Raw genomic sequence first — 22,828 nt, 5'->3', positions numbered from 1 at the left:
CACATCACATCTGTGGAAGACCAATATTTCCATTGGCTGAACAAGAAGCAATCCAACGTCAGTGCAGACCCTCACAGTGGACACTCACTTGGGCGCTCCCGAGCGGAAACTCCCGTCCCGTCGTCTTGGGAATCCTTCCATTACTCCATATCAGATGAAATCCCTGTCTTGACGGCCCCATGTTCCTGTGACGTGCCCTTTCCGTCTTTTCGCTTGAATCACCGACAAAAGCGTAGAACTCGAGAGCCCACCAACTGAGCGGCGTCTCGGGCTACTAGGGAGGGAGATCAGTGGAAAATATTTTTGAGGGCTTTGGTGTAAGCCAAGCTCTTCCCAGCATTTTGAAAGGCTGGCCGGAAGCGTTTGGGAAGCCGCATGCTCGCGAGCCCAAATCTCAGGGATATCGTGGTGAATTCTCGAGTAGAACTCTCGTGCCCAAAGCGACAACTTTCCCGGGCTTTCTCCCAAGCGGCGCAAAGCGGAAGAATGACGAGCAAGCGATATCTGAGAATGAAGGCAAGACCGTGAAACGCTAGATGAACGATTTTCGAGTTTCCTTTTTTCCCTGGGAACTTGACTTGTGATTCTCTAGGTCCAAGGACTTCCGCCTGGGCACTGAGCAGGTCTGTATGGGTGATGGGGAACGTAGATGTCGTAATTTTCATAGTGTAGGCATGGCCAAGGGACTGGAAAATGTGTTTGCCGTCAGTTCTTGAAGAATATTGATGTCTCCTTGCGATTCCTCTTCGGTCTTGGGAACGGCAGCTCGTTGATTCCAGGGACGGGAAAAGTGCGCTTGACTGGCTGCAATTCAACTGGAAAGCGCCGAAGGGCTGAAGGGCCGTCCGCCTGGAAAATGGTTAGGGGCCTTCTACAGCGCTCAGAGTGACTGTCATGGAGACTGCTTCAGGGGGTGGCCTTTCTTCTAGCTGTCTGGCAGTTCTGATGGCTCGGTCATTGCTCTGGATATCACCGATCACTGGCTTGGCGATATGTGTGGCATCGGGTCATCGAGCTTCGTGAATTCGTGTTGCTCACCGTAAACTGGCGGGGAATTTGAGCCCGGGGTGTGATCAGCTTTCCGCGGGTTCAACAGAAGCATCTCTCCTTCCTGTTTCCAGGGAGAACTTGTGTCCAGGGTAACAGCTTCCTTGCGGTCTGGCCCGCAGAGGGAAAGAAAGACGGGTCAAATCTCCATAACAAAAGTGGGCCACTAGCTGATTTCTCCCGTTTGTTCTGCTCCATGCATCACTCGTGGCCCTCCGCTCAAAAGCTCTAGAAACAAGGCAGAGAAGCCGTAGGCCGGAATGAGTGCGTTTTCGCGGAGAAAGACCGTATGTTCGGGTACTTGTCCGCCTGCTGAGTCTTCTGGTGGTAGCTAAAGACCTTCTACGGACAGCGCTCGTAGCGACTGCTAGGTATAGAGGATGCTTCAGGGGATTGCTCTCTTCTTTGGCCGTCACTGTCTGGCGGTTCTGATAATTCTTTCCTGGCTCTGGCCTCTGGGTACAGCCTAGGGACTGAGTTGGTCGCAAGTATCGGCTCATCGTACTTCGTGGCTTGTGAGTTCCGGATCCTCTCCTTGAGAGTCAACGAGGAAGTCGGTTCTGGGCCAGAAAATGGAAGCCGTCGTGGATGCCTTCCCTAGCACTTTCCCCAAGTAGAAAGTTCGTGCCTGGTCGGCTGGCTTAACCTGCCAACTTCCTGCCTCTCAGGCCTACCGGCAAGAAGGGAGAAGGAAAGAAGGGAGAAGGAAAGAAGAACGGACCGGATTTTGGCGTCTGTGCGCTTGAATGATTGGTGTTGCCGTGAACATAGAGTTTTATCCAGAGGGAAAGCGCTGCCTCGTCTACTCACCGATACATGAAACGTGCAAGGACAAGGATCTGGGGATATAAACCTGCAAGGCTGTGAAAATGAAATTTATCAATGCACATTAACAGGTTTTTCCGCGTCAACCCACGTGGTGAGACTCGTATTCTTTAGGGCCTTCGATGTACTTCGGCGTAATTCGGAATAATGGCCGTTGAAAACCGTCGCCTTGCACGTCGAACATCCCCGCACCCGTCCTCTAGCTCCTTCAGGATGCAGTGTGGGACACAACGAGGGCAGGCCTTTGCTTCCAATTTTCTGTTCTCTCACTGACGTGAACGTCCTTGGTGGGTCCTGCTCTTGGTTCATGTCGAAGTGTCGCGAGCTTGATGGCATGAGCTTAGCTTGCTTATGCTACAGAGAAATCTGTTTCGTGAACCAGGTCGGGGCTCTTTGTCGTGTCTTGATGAGTGAGGATTTGTGTCCCCGCCCGGGCCGTTCTGGGACTCGTCGCTCTTGCCCCGACAGCTGGGGGTGTTCGCTCTTGTGCTGCCAGCTTCCCGCAAGGTTGCGCCACCTCAGGCTGTTACCTCGTGGCTTTCGTAGGGAGAGCGCCACAGACCCCTTTTTTTCCGCATTCTCGCCACACCCAATCTCACAGTCACCAGGTGCTTTGGAAGAAAGAAGAAGAAAAAACCCGAAGGGGGCGGGATCGGGAGAAACTTACTCCGAGCCACGCCGGACAGTACATCTATCCAGACGTTTTTCCACAGCGTTTGAACCACTTGCCATACCCCGACGCCTCTCACATGCTGCTTCAACACTCAGTATCAGTGCTGCTGGGACAAAGATGACGCAATGGTGCAAGATGTCCGGTCTCGTCGACAGCGGATCTGCTTCCTGGTTGATACCAAGTAAACAAGAGGGTCTTGCCTCGTGTGTGCTGTCGTTGCCTCGCAGCAACCTCGAAAGCAAGGTAGGCATCCACCTCGCTCCGCTGTCGTCAACGGAATACACTGTCTTAGTCATTTTAGTCTCTTTGTACCTCTGCTTCATGCGGCCAGTCTGAATTATTCCCACCTCACATCCTGGCGACTCATCGTCAACGCACGCTAAGCTGCGTTCGTGATTTGGGGGGAATACATAAGACCAAGCATATGTACTTACCTGCAACCACGAGATTGCAGATGTCTTCCTTCACCTCGCCACCTGATCCCCAACATCCTTCCAAGTCTTGGGAGCTTCTTTTCCTGCATTCTCACGTCCATACATTGCTTCCTCCGAGGCCTCGGAGGCTCGGAAGTTTCTTCCTCGGCCGCCTCGTGTCTCAGAACACGGGATGAACCGGAGGTTCAAAGCTAAGTACCGCATTATTTCGCGTCGTTGATCTTCGTGGTTGTGATCATTTTTTCTGTGAGAAGCCCCCAAGCATAAGACACTCGATCGAGAGTTAGACCTAAGCCAAGGCTTGGAACCCTAAAAATCAACGCCCGCAAAAATAATAAGGTACGTCTCGCAGAAATATCGAGCCATAGATCGGTTTGGTTCTCGGTACATTCGAAAGGTGCCTATCTCAGAATAGGAGAAAGCCACAAATGGCTGGCTGGGACACAATGAAGGAAGGGTAAAGGCGGTTCACGAACACAGGAGACATGTGACAAGGCTCCGCCAACCGAAAAAAAATTGTATAAGAGAGAATGTTTCCCCCTTTAGGCGGGGTCGTTTTTCCATTTTATACCTTTTCTGCAAACCCTATGTACAAAATATGACAGAGCCTAAGGTACCTACGGTCATCGATGCCAGTTTCGATCATTCCCCAAGATGAGGTCCGTTGCCATCGCTGAACAAGTCAAGTCTCTCTGCCGACAGTTTTGGATGAAAGTGAAAGTGAAGAGGAAGTGCGAACTTGAGTCTCGACTTCACGTGGGTCAAGTAATAATGAGCCAATCTGCCGTTACCACACCTCATGCTGACGCTTCTCTCAAGTAACGTCCGCCCTCTACCTCTACATATGTACCTACCTACCAGCTAGCTGTCGAGATTACTTGGTGCAAGGAATTTGTTGTTCCCTCACGGGAGAAACTGCCTGATCTCAAGAAATTGGCCATGTACGGCAGACTGATCAGACACACATACATACATCTGCGATTAGACATCACAGACGCAGCACAACCCAGAAGAGCATCGCAGGACGGACTCAGACACTCGGTCCTTATCAACTTCATGTTGGGAATTGTATTAATTCTGTCTGACTGGAACTTCCATGATAAAAAAGACCTGTTCCCCTTCTACTAACTCAATTCCCTCTCACTCTCTGTGTGCTCAGTTCGATAACAGAAGCAGACACCGTTCTATACATTTCCAATACTCGTCTTCGGACAAATCTGCCAACGTCTTCCAAATCAACTTCCCTTCCCCAAGCCTTCAATTCTGCCAATTGGAACACTGGGCTTTCTTGGATCTCAGTACCTCAAGTTTCCTTGCTGAGGTAATCAATTGTCTCTTCGACGACGTCCTCCCAACTCCCAGGATTGCCCATCCAACAAAGAAGGGAAGAAAGAAGGGATAATTCTCGGAAGGGGCCCTGCTTTCGAGTACCTGCTTCGAGTACCTGCTTCGAGTCCCTGCTTCGAGTCCCTGCTTCGAGTCCCTGCTTCGAGTCCCTGCTTCGAGTCCCTGCAACACTGCGCCAGCTTCGGTGCTCCGGCAGAAATTCCCCTTGCGATTGGCCGGCCTCTATCCTGCCCCTCTCCCGCCCGTCTGCAACTTTGAGACACCGAGACACCCCACGTACAGGTAAGTAATCGACACTTCTTCCTCTTCCAGTTCCAGTTCCAGTTCTCACTTGACCTGACCTGAGCTCTCCCTTCTTCTTGTGTACCTACAGTGTAAGACACTCCCAACACCAACGCTGGCCTTCGATCGTTCAATTCCCCTCGGACAAACTGTCTTTCCCTTGAGGTTGGGACGATCAAGACTCTCACTGTTACTCTTAGCACGCTGCACTCTGCGTGCTGGGTTCTGTTGAATATTGACTCCAGCGAGTATCACCGTGACTTCCTCCAGTCCTCCAGTGCAGTGGGTGCGCTTCCTCGATCTGATCCTGCCCAGCCGAGTCGCGAATTAAAATTACAATACCTACGCAAATTACCGCTAGCCACTTCAAAGCTCAAGACCAACGCCAACTTCTCATTTCTATTGAGACGAAAACTTCCGTCTCTATCTTTCCTTCTTACAAAGTTACACTTGCTTGGCCTAAGCCGGTGTAAATCTAATAGCTACATTACCTACCTGACCTATACCCATTACCTGGTCAGTGTAGGCTCCGTACTCTTGCTCCTTTTCACACCTCGTCCCCATTAGGTTCCCGTAAGTCATCTACTTACTGCCTGTCTGCCCCTTTACCCTTACTGACCTCATGACCTTTTCACAGTTCCCGTCACTTAACCCAATGGAGCCCAACACCAACACCAACACCAACACCAGCACCATCACTATGTACGGCGACGATTACCTCAACACCATGCTCAACAGCGACGGCGAATGGGACGCAGATCTTCTCTGGTGTCCCGACAACTCCATGTTCGGCTTGACTCCAGACGGGGGTCTCTTACCGAACTTTATCGGAGCCACGATAGCGAACACGGAGGAGGCATTCCTTCGCCAAAAGGAGGTTGAGCGCCAATATCTGAAGAGGCTGCGAAAAAAAAGAAAGGCGAGAAAGCAGCGGCAGAGGAAGGAGAAGAAGAAAAGGGTCGCAAAGGCGATCAGGAAAAGGGAAGACGAGACTGAACTTGCATTGGAGGCCGTGCTGGGCCTCACCAAGGCCAAGGCCAAGGGGAAGGGGAAGGCGAAAGCAAAGAAGACCATAAGGGAGACCCATCCTCTCCTGGTGTGCGCGGCAACAAAGATGGGACTGAGGTTGGAAGACATGAAGACCAGGGGTAAAGGGAGGAAGGGAGTCCCGCCCCTCGTGGCGGTCACTTCCGCCTCCCCCTTTGCTCTGCTTGTCTCCGAGATCCCCCATCTCGGTCGCGTCTTCTTCCTGGTCCCTAGCATTGGTCGTCGCGTCTACTTTTTCGCTGCGGCCCGCATGCCCGGGTCCCTGCAAATGCCGTGCATCCTCTCCTTCCGACGCCAGGCGTTCCCCTTGCGACGCCGGCTCTTTCCACGTGCATGCATTCGTCAGCTGCACCATGTCTTTTGCTTCCCGCACCTGTTCTTTTTGTTGTTTTGCCGTTTCTTTTTCTCGGGACCCTGGGTCTTTTACTCCCTTTCCAAGAAAATTTTCCCCTCGTCGTCCAACATGTCGTCGTCGTTCATGTCCGTGTTTACCATCTTGTCCCCCGCTCCGTTCCCTGCTGCTCCAGGGCAGCCCATGCTCGAGGAGGACAAGTCCCATGGCGCGGAGGGTTTCTTTGCCCCGGCTCTCTTCAGGGAGTTGGTGTCGTTCTTTACGGCCGACGAGGCGGCGTTGATTGGGGATGGTTTCCTTCTTGAGGAGGAGGAGAGCCAATTGGAGGAAGAGGAGGAGGAGGAAGAGGAGGAGGAGGAAGAGGAGGAGGAGGAAGAGGAGGAGGAGGAAGAGGAGGAGGAGGAAGAGGGGGAGCAGGAAGAGGGGGAGGAGCATGCTGTGTTTATGCTTGTTCCTGCTGGTTTTGATGCTCCTCCTGCCCCTGATCCACCGGTTCATGAAATTGTGGTACCGGATACCCCGCCCACTCCTTCCTCTTCGTTTTCCTCTTCGTTTTCCGCTTCTGGGCCGCCAACCTGAGCTCTCGTCTATTCGGCATCTTCTATGCCTTCTTCATCTTCGGGCCCTTTAACGCCTAGTGTCTGATTTTCTGACACCGTCACTGTCCACAGCGCCAAATCGTCTGTGCCTTCGTTCGAGCCCCTGAATTGGAGGGAAGACAAAGATTGATGGGCGCGAATGACACGGGAAATTGGATAGATCTTAGTCTGAACAAGCGTCTGGCGACAGACACACGACAACGAGATACCGTAAGGGCTGATGAGAGAATGTAGAGGTCAGGGGGCCTTGGCTCTTGAACTTTGAACCTTGCACAGGTAAGGATGAAGGTCTGCATGGAAGGAATATTTTGGGACGTCAGTTCCAGAACTGCTGTCGAAAAGCCTCGAGCAGAGGTCTTGCCGCTCAAACGACTAGCTGCCTGAGCAGGGAAGGCCCAGAACTCTCTCAGTTTTCTTCCCTTCCTTCCTTCCTTGCCCGGTTCTGCAAAGAACTTGGGATATGGCGCAAAGCTGAAATGATGACGCACAGTGTGTGTGCGATCTGAAAGGAACGCACAAGGAACACACTCACTGATCAGCGATGCGGTCGTCCGAGGAATCAAAGGAGAGAAAAAAGGATAAATACAGCAGAAAAGGCGAAGAAGGTAAAAAGTATCAGCCTGCTCAAAGAACGAAAGCTCCCTCCCCGGAACTCCATCCCGGGACACAGACAAGTCATGCATCTACCGGAGTCCGGAGCAAGGACGAAACATACCTACATGACGATATACACGAGAAGAGGCAGGAGATACCAGACAAGAGGAAGAAACCAGGGAAGAACATGAGCGGAAAACCATGGGATGGAAGAAAAGATGCCAACTTTCCGAGGACATGTTGCCTACAAGGCTACGCTAGGAACGGGTTGGAGGTTTGGCGTTGGCGTTCGGCGTCGGCGTTGTGGTGTCTGGAGGATATGGTGTTTGGCGTTATGGTGCCTGGTGTTTAGAGTTGAATGATCTTTATAGGGGGGTTTTTCTATTCTTTTCGTTCCCCTTGTCCCGTCTCCTTTACTTCCATCTGCCACTGCCCCTATCCTCATCTTCCTCCTACAACAAAAAGCCTTGGCGCCAAGTGTTAGTCTTAACTCTTAGTTGCCCGCAAAATCCCTAACACCACCTAAATCGCCGTTTTCACGGTCGATATCCCAACATCCACAACACCAAAATGTCGACGCCTTCGCCCTCTGGGGCCTCCAATCCACCGCCGCCGGCTATAATACCGGTTACTCCTTTGCCGGACATCCTTTGCGTCCCGCCCCCGCCCTCCACGACGGCGCAGTCGGCCAAAAGAGCCCGGACTGCGGGCGAGGAAGCCCGTTTTGCCCACGCCACCACCGCCACCCCTAATGCTTCTGGTTCCATTACAACCTTCGCTGAGACCCTCGTCTCTGAAGCTCTTGCTAAAGCGGAGGTCTACCGCTCTTTCGCCGCCTACCTCGACACCAAACTCCCCCATTTCTCCGCCGTCTCTCCAGCCCACGCCCGCGAAGCCGAATACCTCGCACGAACCATCACGGCCGCCCTGCAGAAAAGTTCTGCCTCACCTCCCTCGCCTACCCCGGATCCAAGAATGACGCTGACCGCCAAACCCTCCTGGACCACAAAGATGAGATTAGCGCCTGTTTTGACTGCGTCCAAGTCGACGTGCCCAAGAAATGGGTCACCTGCGCCGTCCAGAATGTACCCATGACGATGCGACTCGGTATGGTCCCTGTCGACACCACCACCGCCATTAAGGACGAGGTCCTCGTCCAAACCGGCCAAGAGCCTGTCGCCCTCCGTCCCTCCCAGTACTACCACCCTGGCGAGGCCTATGCAACCTGGCTTATCTCCTTTGAAAGGCCTGTCTCTCTTTTCCGTCTTTTTGACGTCAGCAACATTAGCCGCCTCGTCCAGAAACGCCGCCCACTAGACCAATGTACAGAATGCTTTGAGTGGCATGGCCGTAGAGGGTGCGCTCGCGCTGCTAAATGACCGGGGGCGTTGTTTTGGAGGCCCCAAGGGGCGAAGGCGTAGACATTTTGTAGTTGTGGTTGTTGGGATATCGACGACCGTGAAAACGGCGATTTGGATGGTGTTAAGAGGTTTGCGGGCAACCAGGTGTTAATACTAACACTTGGCACTAAGACTTTTTGTTGTAGGAGGAAGATGGATTGGACATCGCACCGTTGATAAAGTGCAAGATGCGTTCTTAGACGAGAAAGGAGTGAGCAGAATGTGCGTGCCAACGTATATTCGCCATCAAAACCAGGCCTCACGACTTGCCATCGTGAAGTGCCCAACACGCAGTCGCAGCCCAACTCCATGATGTGCTGCCGCACGTTTTCCTTGAAACGGGATTTAACCCCGCGCTGTGCCGCCAATTATCTTGAGAAAGGCTGTCAGACGAACGCCTCAACATGGTTAGCTCAACTATAAAACCACATAATTGGTCAGTACACTTGCATGAGAATGAGCCATAGGCGGAAGTAGACGTTACAATAACAACAATCTCACTCTCCTCCCCCCGCAAAGCCTCTTCCCACCTCCTTACACGGTGAACTAGCCTGTCCAAGTCTACCGTAACCCTCTTGGAGACCGACTGATTCACAACGACGTTCATTCCATCGGTGAATATTCTAACATTATCCTACGAAAGAGAAGGCAGTCACACCAGCCCATGGATGCATCATCAAGTCAACCGCCTCAGAGCCTCACCCGTCCCAACGCGCGCAGCGACTTCGAAGTTGCGATAATATGCGCGCTCCATCTCGAATTCGACGCCGTATGCCTCCTTATCGATCAACTATGGGACGAAGACGGCGATCAGTATGGCAAAGTTGATGGAGACCCAAACGTATACACGACAGGCCGGATGGGGAAGTGTAATGTCGTCCTTGTCCTTCTGCCCAACATGGGAAAGGCAAGCGCCGCCAGCGCAGCTGCAAGTCTTCGATCGAGCTATCCGCAGGTATCGCTGGCCTTTTTGGTCGGCATTTGCGGGGCGGTCCCATTTGCAGGATCGGAAAGGGACCCTGTTGTCCTCGGCGACGTGATCATAAGCAACTGCGTGGTCCAGTATGACCTTGGAAGAGCGCTTCCGGATCGCTTCGATCGTAAAGACACCGCCCATGACAGTCTTGGAAGGCCAAACAAGATCATTCGCAATATCCTGCTCAAGCTTGGTACGAACATCGACTGCGAACATATCGAGAAACGGGCGGGTGACTTCCTCAAAGCTCTTCAGACAAAGAGCGAAGAAAAAGCCAAACGGAAGCGAAGAGGCAAGCATACCAGCTACAAGTACCCAGGAGCAGCCAACGACCTCCTATTCCCTGCTTGGTACCGACACAAGCATGCTCCTGATTCTGGGTGCAGAACATGCGAAAATTGTCATGGCAACGCAGATCCCGCCTGCGATGAGTCTCTTAGGTTGTCATGCAAAGAGCTTGAATGTGATACGAGCTGCGTGATACGGAGGGAGCACTTAGAGTCAGCTTCAAACGACCCCAGTGCCGACTCAGATTCCGAGGGTGTCTTCTTCTTCATTGGTGCGATTGGATCTGGAGACAGCGTTATTCGGTCTGGCGAGCACCGTGATCAGATCGCCAAGCAGGCCAAGGTTATTGCTTTCGAGATGGAGGGAGCAGGCGTATGGGACGAGGTGCCATGCATCGTGATTAAAGGCGTGTGTGACTATGCCGACAGCCACAAAACCAAAGAATGGCAGAATTATGCTGCGGCAACCGCGGCGTCGGTAGCGAAGGCGGTTATGGAGAGATATGTCGTCTCTGCTAGGGTTTCAGACTCTTCGCAATCTTTGAATGCAGGCCCGGGCGGTGGCCAGATCAATCAGTCGGCTGGAGGAGTAACCCTCACACCAGGGATGGGTCAATTTCCATCCGCGTCTTTTGGACCGCTTAACCAGGGTTTCCAAGTGGGACAGAACTATGCACCGATCAACACGGAATTTCACCTGCCACCGGGTAAGATTAGCACTGCTTGCGCCGAGGAACACCCCGCTGACAATTTTAGAGCGATTGGAAACGCCGCCGCCGCCGTTCGCGACCATTCCTTTCTCCCGCGACCCTGATTTTGTCAACCGTGGAGACATTCTCGACCAGATCAACCAACGATGTTCGGAGCCGGCCGGCCGTGTGGCCCTCGTGGGCCTCGGTGGCGTGGGCAAGTCGCAACTGGCTATCGAATACGCGTACCGAACAGCAGCAAAGGAGCCTGACAGATGGGTGTTCTGGGTCCATGCCGGCACACAAGCACGCGTCGAGGAAGGGTTCAAGGCAATCGCTGATGCCGTGAAGCTACCAGGCCGGAAGCAGCCGAAGGCCGATGTACCGCAGCTTGTGTATAGCTGGCTGTCGAACGAGCGAGACCGCCGATGGATCGTAATCCTCGACAGTGCCGATGACGTCGACGTATTCTTCGGCGCTGGCAGTAACCCTGAACGACGTCCGCTAGCTGACTATCTTCCGCAGAGCCCCAATGGGTCTCTTCTCGTCACAACACGCAATAAGAATCTAGCTTATAGGCTAGTAGAGGGGTACAAGAATACAATCGAGATTGGGCCAATGGCGGAGGGTGACGCTCTGTTGCTGCTGGAAAGGAAATTGAGCTTGCTCTCGGACAAGGATTCGGCAGAGGAGCTTGTACGGGCGCTGGAATACGTTCCACTAGCTATCAGCCAGGCGGCGGCCTATATTCAGAGAATGTCGCCACGGAGCTCGGTCAAAAAGTATTTGGCCGAGTTCCACAAGGGCGAAAGCAAGAGAGCCCAGCTTCTAAGTCATGACGAGGGCGAGTTTCGGCGAGAGGGAGGGGCTTCGAGTGCGATCCTTACCACCTGGCGGATATCCTTCGAACATATCCGCTCTAAGAGAGCTTCGGCGGCAGATCTTCTCTCCCTGATGAGCTTCTTCGACCGACAGGGCATTCCAGAGTCTTTGCTAAGGCCGCCTCACATGGACGAGGCAATACAGGAGAGGGGGTCCGACGTACAGCACGATTTGGGATCCAACAGTAGCGATGACGAGAAAGAGGATGACGAGACGGACAGCGGATTCGAAGACAATATAGCAATGCTAACAGACTTTTGTCTCGTGACTGTAAGCGAAATCGGAGAGACGTTCGAGATGCACGGCCTCGTACAGCTGTCGACGAGGACGTGGCTGAAGGCTTGTGGGAGGGAGGAGGAATTTAAGCATCAGTTTGTGTCACGGATAGCCGCGCTATTCCCACCCGGAGGCTACAGTAACTGGGCGACGTGTCAGCGTCTCTTTCCACACGTTGAGAAGGCCGTAGACTACCGACCAGTGGAAAGCAAATTGGAGGAGGCATGGGCAACGCTGTTATATAATGGTGGGTGGTATGCAGAATTGCAGGGTAGATATGAAGTGGCAGAGAAAATGGCTCGTAAATCGATGAGAAGCCGCAAGAAAATACTGGGGAGAGAAGATGAGCGAGCATTAGCTAGTACGTCGCTATATGCAGAAGTGCTTCGGGATAAAGGACTATGGAAGGAGGCCGAGACGCTGGAGGTGCAGGTGATGGAGACTCGCAAGGCGAAGCTCGGGGCCGATCATCCCTCGACGCTGACGAGCATGGCCAACCTGGCGTCGACATACAGGAACCAAGGCCGGTGGGAGGAGGCCGAGAAGCTGGACGTGCAGGTGATGGAGACGAGCAAGGCGAAGCTCGGGGCCGATCATCCCGACACGCTGACGAGCATGGCCAACCTGGCGTCGACGTACAGGAACCAAGGCCGGTGGGAGGAGGCCGAGAAGCTGTTTGTGCAGGTGATGGAGACGAGCAAGGCGAAGCTCGGGGCCGATCATCCCTCGACGCTGACGAGCATGGCCAACCTGGCGTCGACGTACAGGAACCAAGGCCGGTGGGAGGAGGCCGAGAAGCTGTTTGTGCAGGTGATGGAGACGAGCAAGGCGAAGCTCGGGGCCGATCATCCCTCGACGCTGACGAGCATGGCCAACCTGGCGTTGACGTACAGGAACCAAGGCCGGTGGGAGGAGGCCGAGAAGCTGGAGGTGCAGGTAATGGAGACGAGCAAGGCGAAGCTCGGGGCCGATCATCCCTCGACGCTGACGAGCATGGCCAACCTGGCGTCGACGTACAGGAACCAAGGCCGGTGGGAGGAGGCCGAGAAGCTGGAGGTGCAGGTAATGGAGACGAGCAAGGCGAAGCTCGGGGCCGATCATCCCTCGACGCTGACGAGCATGGCCAACCTGGCGTCGACGTACAGCAACCAAGGCCGGTGGGAGGAGGCCGAGAAGCTGTTTGTGCAGGTGATGGAGACGAGCAAGGCGAAGCTCGGGGCCGACCATCCCGACACGCTGACGAGCATGGGCAATCTGGCGTCGACGTTTTGGAACCAAGGCCGGTGGGAGGAGGCCGAGAAGCTGGAGGTGCAGGTGATGGAGATGAGCAAGGCGAAGCTCGGGGCCGATCATCCTCACACGCTGAACAGCATGGCCAACCTTTCTTTCACGTGGAATAGTCAAGGTCGACATGAAGATGCCCTAGCATTGATGCAAGACTGTGTTGAGGCTCGGCAGCGAGTCCTTGGGCCTGAGCATCCTGACACGTTGTCGTCCTTGGCTAGTGTGTCGGAATGGAGTAGCTAGGCTCATCTCAATTTTTCTTGATGTATTCTGTACTCATTTATTTGTTAATTTAGTTCTGAGTAGCAGGGGTGATTTGGAGCTCTCATTAGCTTCAAACTGATCCTCATTTGCAGTGACAGACAACTTTCTTCCCCTCCCTTCAACCTTCTGTCTTCCTGTGATATCCTCTTCCTTCCTCTACATCTTCCTCCTACAACATCTAGTGGGCGTCCGCTGGGTTCCTGGCCACCAGGGCATCACGGGCAACAAGATTGCTGACGAGCTCGCTAAGGCGGGCGCCGAAGGAGGAGAAGTAGGCAATGAAGGCTTGGCTACCTTTGCGCACTCAAGGCGGCTTGCTAAGAGGGAGGCGTGTACGGATTTCAAGGCATGGTGGGCCACCAACAAGCCAGAGTCTTACGCAGACTACCGGCTGGGGGCTTCTATCAAGCCTAACGATGAATTAAAAGAGTTGGATAGACGGTCTTTACACCACCTCCTCGCGGCCAGGTCTGGCCACGGGGATTCCAAGGACTACCACGAGCGCTTCGAGCACGAGGACGCCCTGCTAACATGCTATTGTGGCAGCTGGAAGACTCCCTTCCACCCTTTCCACTGCAGGAAGGCATATGCAGTTTCCCCCGTCACGGGCGAAGCGGCTACGCGGGAGAATCTCTCCCTTGCTATTGGAATTTACTGGCAGCGCTTCATCATTAGGATCCAGACCTCGCACTTCTTTTCATGGACTTGCACGAGAAAGGCCTGGCGACAGACACTCTGGCAACAGCACATTGACGGCGGTGGCGCCGCTGACAACCTTACGGGGTTTTTACGGAGTAAAGGAGTGGAGGTTGGCCATGGCCACGACATTGAGAGGGTTATGGTGGACTTGGACAGGCTAATTCACCGTGCAAGGAGACGGGAGGAGGCCTTGCGGGAGGAGGAGAGCGAGAGCGAGAGCGGAGAGGAGTGATTTTGTCATTTCTTTTACCTTTTCCTTTGTGCTACAGGTTCCGTCATATACTGGCGGCTCGCCCACTGGGCGATTCGATTATAAGTGTTGGGCCGCGTTTACGCTATGGGCAACACATGATTTACACTGGCAACAGGCCTCGGTTTGCCCTCGGATTAATGGTTTTGGTGGACAGTTAGGGCATTGCTCTTGATTTTGTATGCTAGACTCACCGGTGCGGCACGTCTCATCCCCTACGGGAGGCGGAAGTAGACGTTAAAAATAACAACAACAACAACTGCCCCTATCCTTCCTCCCTCTCGCCATTTTCCGCCTTTACCTTTCGCCGCTTTTCTGTTCTTGTTTTATGGCTTTCTTGTCGGTTTTTCTTTCTCGTTGGGTCTCTCCTCTTGTCAGTTCTCTTTTCTGGCCGGTTTGTTTTCTGGTCAGATTTTTCTCCTTGGTCAAGTTTGTATGAACCTTTCTTACTGGTTGTTTCATCCTTTCTTCGTTCCTCCTCATAATGTCTTGGATTTCACATCTTCTATTTCATTTTCTTCCGCAATTTACAGACATGGTGTTTCGGGTAAATTTGGGATATGAACTTGGCAAGCAACCGACGGAAGGAAGGAAGAGCTAGCTTATACAGCAAGCCAGAAAGACATGGGCGAGCAATCGCACCCCAGAGCGAGACAAAAAAAAATAGAGGAAAGAAGACATACGCAAGGATACACTTCAGGCATCACTGACGGAAGGAGCAAGGCGTCGATAGAAGGAAACACATGTAAATGAATGAATACATGGATAGATGGATAGATGGATAGATGGATGGATGGATGGATGGATGGAGAAATGGAAGAATGGAAGAATGGAAGAATTGGATAACAACGATCGGCGACAATAGATTATTAACACATATGGATTGGGCTTGGGTTTGTAGCGATGTTTTGGCTTGGATTTACATATTCGGTTTGTAATTTACAAAGCTGAGCGGCACATTCATTTGATCAGCGAGTGGAATGCCGTGTAGAGGTACCTTGTTTGACACGGCAGGTGGTGACTTCCTTTCTTTCAAAGCAATGGATGAACAGGACTTAAGAATGGGTTAGTGTACACTTTGTGGTTCTTGCTGAGATGGAGGAGGGGGGAAGTGGTCTTGGATTTCAGTGGGACAGGAACGCCAGATACAGCATTAGGCATCGATAGTCAGTCAGTCGGTCTTTCCTTCCTCGGCAGGGGGAAAAAGAAGGGGAGGCAGGAGGGGAAAGGAAGAAGGGGAAAGGAGGGGTGTCAAGTCACTGTTGGCCTTAACAAATCAAGGCTTGGCTGTATTGCAAATTGACACAGATTTGGGAGCGGTGGGCGATGACGGCGAACAAATGGGTTATAATTTACTTTGGTTTAGCAGTTTGACGATGTAATGTTAAGGGTTATTGTAACACAACATAAGCATATGGAGAGCCAAGATATCATTCATCACACTCTGACTCGGACTCCCGCCAACGGTCATCACCGACCACTGACTCAGTCAACATCATCATCCCCTCCGCTCCCTCCCGTCGGGCCATCACCAAGTTTGACACCCTCCAGCTTCCCCCTCGCCTCCTCCATCGCCTTGTCCTCATCAAACCCGTCCTTATCTCCATCCTTCTTCGCAGCTCCATTCCCACTTGCGTGAGCGTCCGTAGAGGTAGCCTTGGCACCATCAGTCTCATTCTTCCCACCACCACTAGCCCTAGCAGTAGCCTTCAACGCCTCGGGCTTGAGCGTGCCGTCTTCGTTCACCATGTCGTTCGGGTAGAGCGTAAACAAAATGACGAGGTAGGGCTTTTTGGTGAGGCGGTTGCGGAGGACGTATCTATTTTGCCCGGGTTGTTAGTTACAATTGACATTAACATTCCACAAGGAAAACAACAGCTGACGAGAAACAAGATAATGCGCAAAGAGGCAAAAAAGACAGAGGGCAAGATGGAAAGGGAAAGGAAAGAAAGGGAAATGATAGGGTCCCCCAGAGAAATCAGACGACCGAAAAAAAAGACGAGCATAGAGAAAGAAAGAAGAAAAGAAACATACCTCAACCCAGTCTCGCCATCCCAATACCTCAACACATTAACCCCAAACCCTGGCAATTTCAGCTCGCACTTGCCAAAGTCAATGTACGGGTTATAAAAGTCGACGCTGTACGTGCGTCCATATTCCCACACCCATTTCTTTTTGGAATCTTCCTTCAACGCCCACTTCTGCCGCTTCTTAGCATCATTTCCAACCCACGATCCCTTAAGGACCTCCTCTCTCCATTTCTTGCCAGATGTGCGTTTGGGTTTGTTGTTGTTGTTGTTGTTGTTGTTGTTGTTGTTGTTGTTGTTGTTGTTGCTGTTGTTGTTGTTGCTGTTGTCGTTGGTGCCATTGTCGCTGCTCTTCGCTTTTGCCGTTGCTGCTTTTTTGTCGTCCTCGCCACTCTCATCCTCAGATTCGGACTCAGACTCCGATGAAGAAGCACCCTCCTCGACCCAAAGCCCACACCCCCCCTCTTCATCGTGTTCCCCGGCCCCAACGCGGACAGAATTGAAAGAGCTAAGTGCCGGCCCATACAAAAACGGTTCATCAGCATATGCGTCCCCCTCTAGTCCAGGGTCGATCCACCATTTCAGAATGTTCATTGCTGTGTTCACGCCTGGAGGGAGGTAATTGCGGATGGGGTGGTCGAAGTCGTTGCCGAATTGGAGGTCTGAGGCTGGGATTCCCTGCGGTTGATGTCCTTCTTGGTCTGTTTCTGCTTCTCCCTCTTCTTTGACGTCCTTTTCATTGTTGACCATGCTGCCACGTCCTTCACTTGCTTCTGTTGCTGCTGACCCATTCTCATCCCTATTCCCGTTCCCGCTACCATTCACCTTAGCTTTGCTGTTGCCGTGTGATGGTGCCTTGGGCGTGAATTGGAGTCCGATAGAGTATTGATCCTTATTATACCTATGAGGCTCCCTCTCGAAATAAGGCGATGTCTCATTCGACCCCCTCGGCAGACCACGGTAGTTTTGAATGCGCACGTTCAGATCAATGTCCATTCCCTCTAGAGACTCGATGTGGGTTAGGCGGGAAGAATTGATGGGGACTTCGACGTGTGTTGAGAGGTCGTAGGTTGGACCGGCGGTTACGCGGAGGGTGTAATCTTCTGGTTTTCTCGGAGGGGCCATGGTTGCGGTTTTTGTTTGTGGATTCCTCTTGGGTGCTATGCTCTTTCTTTCGGTGGGCCAAGATCTTGCTGGGTTTGGGCTGTGGTTGGTAAGGTTTTGTGATATTTTCCGTGTGGTTGTTGTGTTGTGGTAGGTGAGTGTCTGGTGAGTATTTGAGGAGTGTCCGGATGGTATCAAAGACTGGCAACCACGGCGATGGATTGTCAGAAGTAACGTCGACAAAATGAGGTTACTGTACGGAGATAGACTTGAGAAAGAAGTGTGAAGGTCAATCGAGAACAAGATGAAAAATGTGGTACCGCAACAAAGACAAACAAACGAACGACGTCGTCATTGCTGCCAAGAAATCGTTCCACAGGGACCTGGCCGATGACGTCGCGGGGTTGGGATGATCCGCTGGTAGGGCTGTTGCATGTGATTCAGACACTGGTGCTGGCACGTCAACAGGAATGGGGGCTGTAACTACCTGGTGTTGTTAGTGCGATAACACGGACACCACACCACGATTACCTTGACTTCTCACCTCAGCTACGAGTGTGTTAACACTCGGCAGCGCTCGACTTGAACGAATATGTGCATTCTCAAGTAGTATAATGAACTGCCAGAATACGCTTTTCTAGTATCGCTGATGATGTTCCTCACTGTAAACATGTGCAATCACGGCCAAGCCAGACAGACCATGACGATATCAATCCCGTCTATTCATTCTCCACCTTCCACCGTCCATCTACACCTCGTCTATCTTCCCCATCATCATTCCTCATCATCCGCCTCGGCATCAGTAAAGTACTCAAACTCCGCTGGCGTCTGCGCCTCCTCGTCACCCTCACCATCCTCATCAACAGCCATCAACACCGCCGCAGCAGCAGCCGCGCCAGCACCGCTTCCCGCCGCGGCACCACGTCCACTGCTCGCAGCAGCAGTTCTCTCCTCGAATCCAGCACCAGCACCAGCATCTACCTCACGCTGGCCAAGTTGCAGCAACTCGCTAAGTTCCCGCATACTAGACCCGTTGAAAGGGCCGGTTCCTTGGAGCTGGCTGAGAAGGGATTGGGCAGCACTGGTGTTGAGACGGGGGGTTCCGTCGTTGGAACCGGAAGCACTGGCTCCGGCGACAGGGGCGCGCTCAGTGGTGACCTTGTTGAGCTTTTCCTCGACCAGCGACTTGGCCTCCGAAGGCTGGGTATCGAAGAGGAGGAGAGGACCACCGGTGGGCTGCACGTAGTTAGCATACTGAGTAGTTGTGTAGTTAGGAAAGGAATGACCCACCTTCTTGACTGGCTTATAACGTCCAGCCGGGAAGCTAATGTACTTGAGCTGACCGGGCAAGATACGAGACATGTTGTCAATCTCGTATCCAACCTTCTCCTTCTCGGCCTTCTTCTTGGCCTCGGTGGCGGCGGTCGTCTCCTTATCCTCACCCTCCTTCTTCTCCTTGGACTCTTCAGGCTTGGCGACGACCTTCTTATCTTCGTCGATATCCATCTTGTCCTCGGCAGCAGCAGCTTGGGTGGTCTTGGCGACAGCCGGCGTGTCGATATCCATGCTCTCACGACGCTGGGCCTTCTCCTTCTTTTGAGCGCGACGCTTGGCCTGCGCCGTGGTGGACAAAACAGCAGTGGTGACCAAGGCGGGTCCCTCCTCCACCTTGACCTCCTGCTCTGGTGGGTAGTCGAACAAGCTGGGACGAGTGGCGCAGTGGAACTTGGTGTTGGGGATGGCGAGATCGGAGTCGAGAGCAATGATGGACGTGGGGACAAAGCTGAGCGACAAGAAGTGGGTGAAGGGGAACCAGTACCAGTACTGGGTGAACACAGCCATACCAACAATACCGGCCATGTTGAGGTTGCCAGTCTGGGTCTGGAGGCCAATGGTGCAATTGCGGCCACCGGCGTCAATGATACCAAGGGCGAGCGAGGCGCCGAACTTGGTCATCTGCTCCTCGTGACGGTCGCTGACAACCTTCTTGAGCGTCTTCCTGATGGCGGCAACCTTGGGGTTCATAACCTCGTTCTGCTGAACCAAGATCATGGCCAGAGCAATAAGGGCACCCTGGCGGACAAAGTCGGTGGGGTCCTTCATCATGGGCTCGAGCAGGTCGATCGCCTCATCCAAACCAGTACCGGCGCACGCGATACCGAGGGCCATGGCCGAACCATAGCGCACATGAGGGTTGTAAGACTCGGCAAGCAACTCGACCATGCGAGGAACGCTGCCGGGCTTGCGGAAGAGGATGAAACCCAAGCTCATGACGGCAACACGGCGGACGTCATCGTTCACGTCGCTGACAGCAAGGTGGAGGAGCTTGCGGATAGCCTTGTTGCTGCCGGTTCCGCAGTAGGCCATGGCAAGGGTGAGAACACCACCATAGCGGAGGATAGGGTCAGGGTTGGCAAGGAGCATCTGGATTGTCCTGTCGGCACTCTCCTGCTGTCCAAACATGATGAGGGCAATACCCAAGGCAATACCGCGGACAATCTTCTCGTGCTGAGTCTCGTGGGCGTAGGTGAACATGGCATCAATGGTGGGGGCATGTCCGGTTCCCAGCATGATCAGACCCATAGCGGCACCAACGGCCTCACCGTTGAGAGCAGAATCCGAGTAGAGAGCTTCCTTGAGATCCTCAATGATCCTTTGGTCGCCAGTGCCCATACCGGCAATACCCAGACCCAAAGCGCCACCGTGCTGAATGACCTCCTGATCGGCGTCCTTGAACTGTTGGTGAAGGTAGGCCAGAGCATCAGCACCGTGGTTGGCGTGGATCAGACCGTAAGCGTAGAGGGCACCAGCCTGGCTGTAGATGGAACCAGTGCTGACGCCGGAGGGACGGGGAAGGTAGGGCTCGAGGAGCTTGCGAGACTGGGTGACGTTGCCACGGTGAAGAACACCAAGCGCGGCGGTGGCTGTGAACTTGGACCAGTTGACCGCCCTTCCTAGCCACTCGAGGTTATCCCTGAAGAACCTGTCATTAGTAGTGCCAGCGTTCATAAAGGCATTGCAGAAGGTGACGGCGCTGTGGAAGATGGAGTTGCGACCATCCAAGCTGTCGCGGACCTTGTTGAGAATGCTCATATCGGTGTGGTTGTTGCGGTAGAGGAATTCGAGGTTAAGCTTGATGGCCTTGCTTCCGTCGAGAATCTTGCGGATGTTCTTGTAGACCTTGGCCACCTCCTCGGACAGTTCCTCCTCGGAGCTTTCCTGGCCTTCCAGAAGAGGCTCACTTTCGGCAGCCGCATCGCTGGATTCAGCCTTGGGCTTGGCCGGCTCGCCGGAGGGCAGCGCCTTGATGACCTTGCCCAAGAATTCCTGGGTGCCGTTGTCGTAAAGATCGAAGGCGATTTGGTAGGCAATGGCGATCGAGTCCTGTTCTCCCTTGGTCACAAGCTGGCGGAGCATGCGAGACGCCTCCTCGTCCGAATCAAGATAGACAACGCACTTGGCGATGGCGAAGTAATCCGGGTTGGGAATATCGTTTAGGAGATCAAGGATCAGGCGCAGAATCTCGGTGCGGAAGCCGCGTTCCTGGACAATGTCCATGCAGATGCCAAGGGCATAGTCCATGAGCTCCTCAGCCGGCCCCTGGCTACCTTCCTGTACCTTGGTCTTGCCGGACTTGACATCCTCGCTGGCGCGCTTGATGACGCGACGCAGAACATCAAGGTTCTTGGCCTCGACAGCAATACCCACCACCTGTCTGTATTTGCCCTCCTTGAGGCAGTTCTCGAACAGGCGCTCGATGATGTTCTGAAGCGCAACCTGAGTGGCGGTATCGTGAACCTGGGCTATCGAGGCGGAGCGGGTCTCCTTGGTGGGCTGGAAGGTGGGATCCAGGATGGTGTTGTCGTCGGACGATGCGCGCGCAAGGAGGGACTTGGAAGGAACCGAGGATTGCGAGAAGGGCGTGGTGGGGGAAATGAGAGCCGAGCTATCGATGGCACCGCTGCCGATATCGGTCGAGAGGGTGGGCAGGTCCTTCTTGGAAGGAGTGTGGTGGAGAGACGAGACGGCGATGTACTGGTCGATGCACTTGGAGATGATGGTCTCCTCGAACTCGCTGGGGGCGTCGAGCTTGAAGAGGGGGCCGGCAGCAAGGGCAAAGGTCATGCTCTCATTGTAGGCCTGGAGGTGGAAGTAGACCTTGGCGAGAACAAGGGCGGCAAGTTGGCGCTCAGGGAAGGTCTCGTCTTCGTAGAGGGCCTCACTGTGGGAGAAGAGACAGACAGATCAGCTCAGTTGCCCCAGCTTCAGCTAGCTTGGCATCGTCGGGGTATCAGGGAGCTACTCACATCTGGGTCAACGCGCCAGCGACCTCGGTCCAAACGGTGTCGATATCATCGTTGAGGGTCTTGAGGGCGAAGACCTTGAGCTCGGGCTCCTCGTCGGCGAGGAAGGCCAAAACGCCCGTCGCGGTGACGAGGCCGGGCATCGTGATGATGATAAAAAGAAGTGGGATGAGGCGAGCTTCGCGGTGGCGGTTTCTGGTCGTCCGAGGGAGAGGGACTGTTTATATCGGGGGTGTTTATTAAAGTCGGGTTGTTGTAGAAAATCAGCGTCCTCGTGCGCCGCGTCGGTGGTGGTGATGGGATATGGAGCTTGGGTTGTTTGTTGGGCGAGGAATGGATCGAGCTGAAATCGGGATCAGTTGTTGCCGTCAAGGTTGGGATGCCAGTGTCACCCAGCAGTGATGGCTTCAGTGAGCAGTGGGCAGCGATGGAGCTGGCGGGCGCTGGAACGGGAGGAGCTGGTTGGCTGGTTGGAGCCTGCCGTGGTTTGTAGTGACGAACTGACGGCCGAGCATCCACGTCAGGGAGCTCCTGCCTTGAGTGGGTCCCTTGCTGGCAGAGGTACCTGGGTACTTGAAATGACAAACCAATGGGAAAGGGAACGGAAGGTGAGATATTCCATTTTGAAGGGAGGTACGTACCTTATCTTGCCTTATCTTCTGCCAGCTCCAAGTGTGCACGAGCCAGCAAGCTCAACGAGACAGGCCGAAAGCGTTGAAGCTCGTTGCTCTCTTCTCCAATTCAGATCCCAAAGACTCCAGATTCCAAAGACAAGTCTAGTCGAGACTGAAAACCCACCAAAGAGATGGAGCTATCTGACGGTACCTAGCACTTCACGCACCATTGCAAGAGTCAAGTTATGAACCAAAATCACAATTCAATCATGTTATTATTAATATCAGGCTGTTAAGTCCATGTCCTTGACTTTGATGAAGCTTACCATAGAGCCTGGACTTACAGGTACAAAGGTACCTACGTCTTACTTTCAATGGACATGTGCCAGTAGGAAACACCTTCCATCGCCAACAGTCTTTAAAGATTCCGAGTTGAACCTCGGGACTCCGGACTATTAACCTAACTTCAGACAGATGATCCTGTACTCAGCTTAGCAATAGCGGCAACCAACTAAGTTCCACCTGTACTCTTTTCCCCTTCTTAACCGAGGCCTCTCATCGGCTCTTTACTC

General features: G+C 53.4%; 5 protein-coding genes across 5 annotated transcripts; 3 read left to right on the top strand and 2 right to left on the bottom strand.

Moving 5' to 3' along the window:
* Nucleotides 1–5,263: 5,263 nt before the first annotated feature.
* SMAC4_09277 (uncharacterized protein) lies at nt 5,264–6,586 on the top strand (the record flags this gene model as incomplete). Its single annotated transcript, XM_003343818.2, has 2 exons — nt 5,264–5,843; nt 6,095–6,586. The coding sequence occupies 2 exons, from the start codon at nt 5,264–5,266 to the stop codon at nt 6,310–6,312; spliced, it is 798 nt and encodes a 265-aa protein (XP_003343866.2). The 3' UTR covers nt 6,313–6,586.
* A 1,061-nt stretch (nt 6,587–7,647) lies between these two features.
* On the top strand, nt 7,648–8,295 carry SMAC4_09276 (uncharacterized protein; the record flags this gene model as incomplete). The annotated part of the gene is made up of 1 exon (XM_003343817.2): nt 7,648–8,295. The coding sequence occupies exon 1, from the start codon at nt 7,771–7,773 to the stop codon at nt 8,293–8,295; it is 525 nt and encodes a 174-aa protein (XP_003343865.1). The 5' UTR covers nt 7,648–7,770.
* Nucleotides 8,296–9,264: 969 nt separating this feature from the next.
* Nucleotides 9,265–13,237, top strand: SMAC4_13900 (uncharacterized protein; the record flags this gene model as incomplete). The annotated part of the gene is made up of 2 exons (XM_066091687.1): nt 9,265–10,570; nt 10,620–13,237. 2 exons carry the CDS (start codon nt 9,265–9,267, stop codon nt 13,235–13,237), a joined length of 3,924 nt encoding a protein of 1,307 aa, XP_065947384.1.
* Nucleotides 13,238–15,169: 1,932 nt separating this feature from the next.
* On the bottom strand, nt 15,170–16,828 carry SMAC4_08624 (uncharacterized protein; the record flags this gene model as incomplete). Its single annotated transcript, XM_066090828.1, has 2 exons — nt 15,170–16,026; nt 16,242–16,828. The coding sequence occupies 2 exons, from the start codon at nt 16,826–16,828 to the stop codon at nt 15,693–15,695; spliced, it is 921 nt and encodes a 306-aa protein (XP_065947383.1). The 3' UTR covers nt 15,170–15,692.
* A 1,079-nt stretch (nt 16,829–17,907) lies between these two features.
* On the bottom strand, nt 17,908–22,214 carry SMAC4_08623 (uncharacterized protein). The gene is made up of 3 exons (XM_066090827.1): nt 21,646–22,214; nt 18,629–21,560; nt 17,908–18,574 (listed from the first exon to the last, which is right to left on the bottom strand). The coding sequence occupies exons 1-3, from the start codon at nt 21,783–21,785 to the stop codon at nt 18,113–18,115; spliced, it is 3,534 nt and encodes a 1,177-aa protein (XP_065947382.1). The 5' UTR covers nt 21,786–22,214; the 3' UTR covers nt 17,908–18,112.
* Nucleotides 22,215–22,828: the final 614 nt, after the last annotated feature.

This window comes from Sordaria macrospora, chromosome 6 (genome assembly GCF_033870435.1).
Source record: "Sordaria macrospora chromosome 6, complete sequence".
NCBI classification, from domain to species: domain Eukaryota; kingdom Fungi; phylum Ascomycota; class Sordariomycetes; order Sordariales; family Sordariaceae; genus Sordaria; species Sordaria macrospora.
The sequence above is the reverse complement of the archived record's forward strand: the minus strand, read 5'-3'. Positions and strand labels throughout refer to the sequence as shown.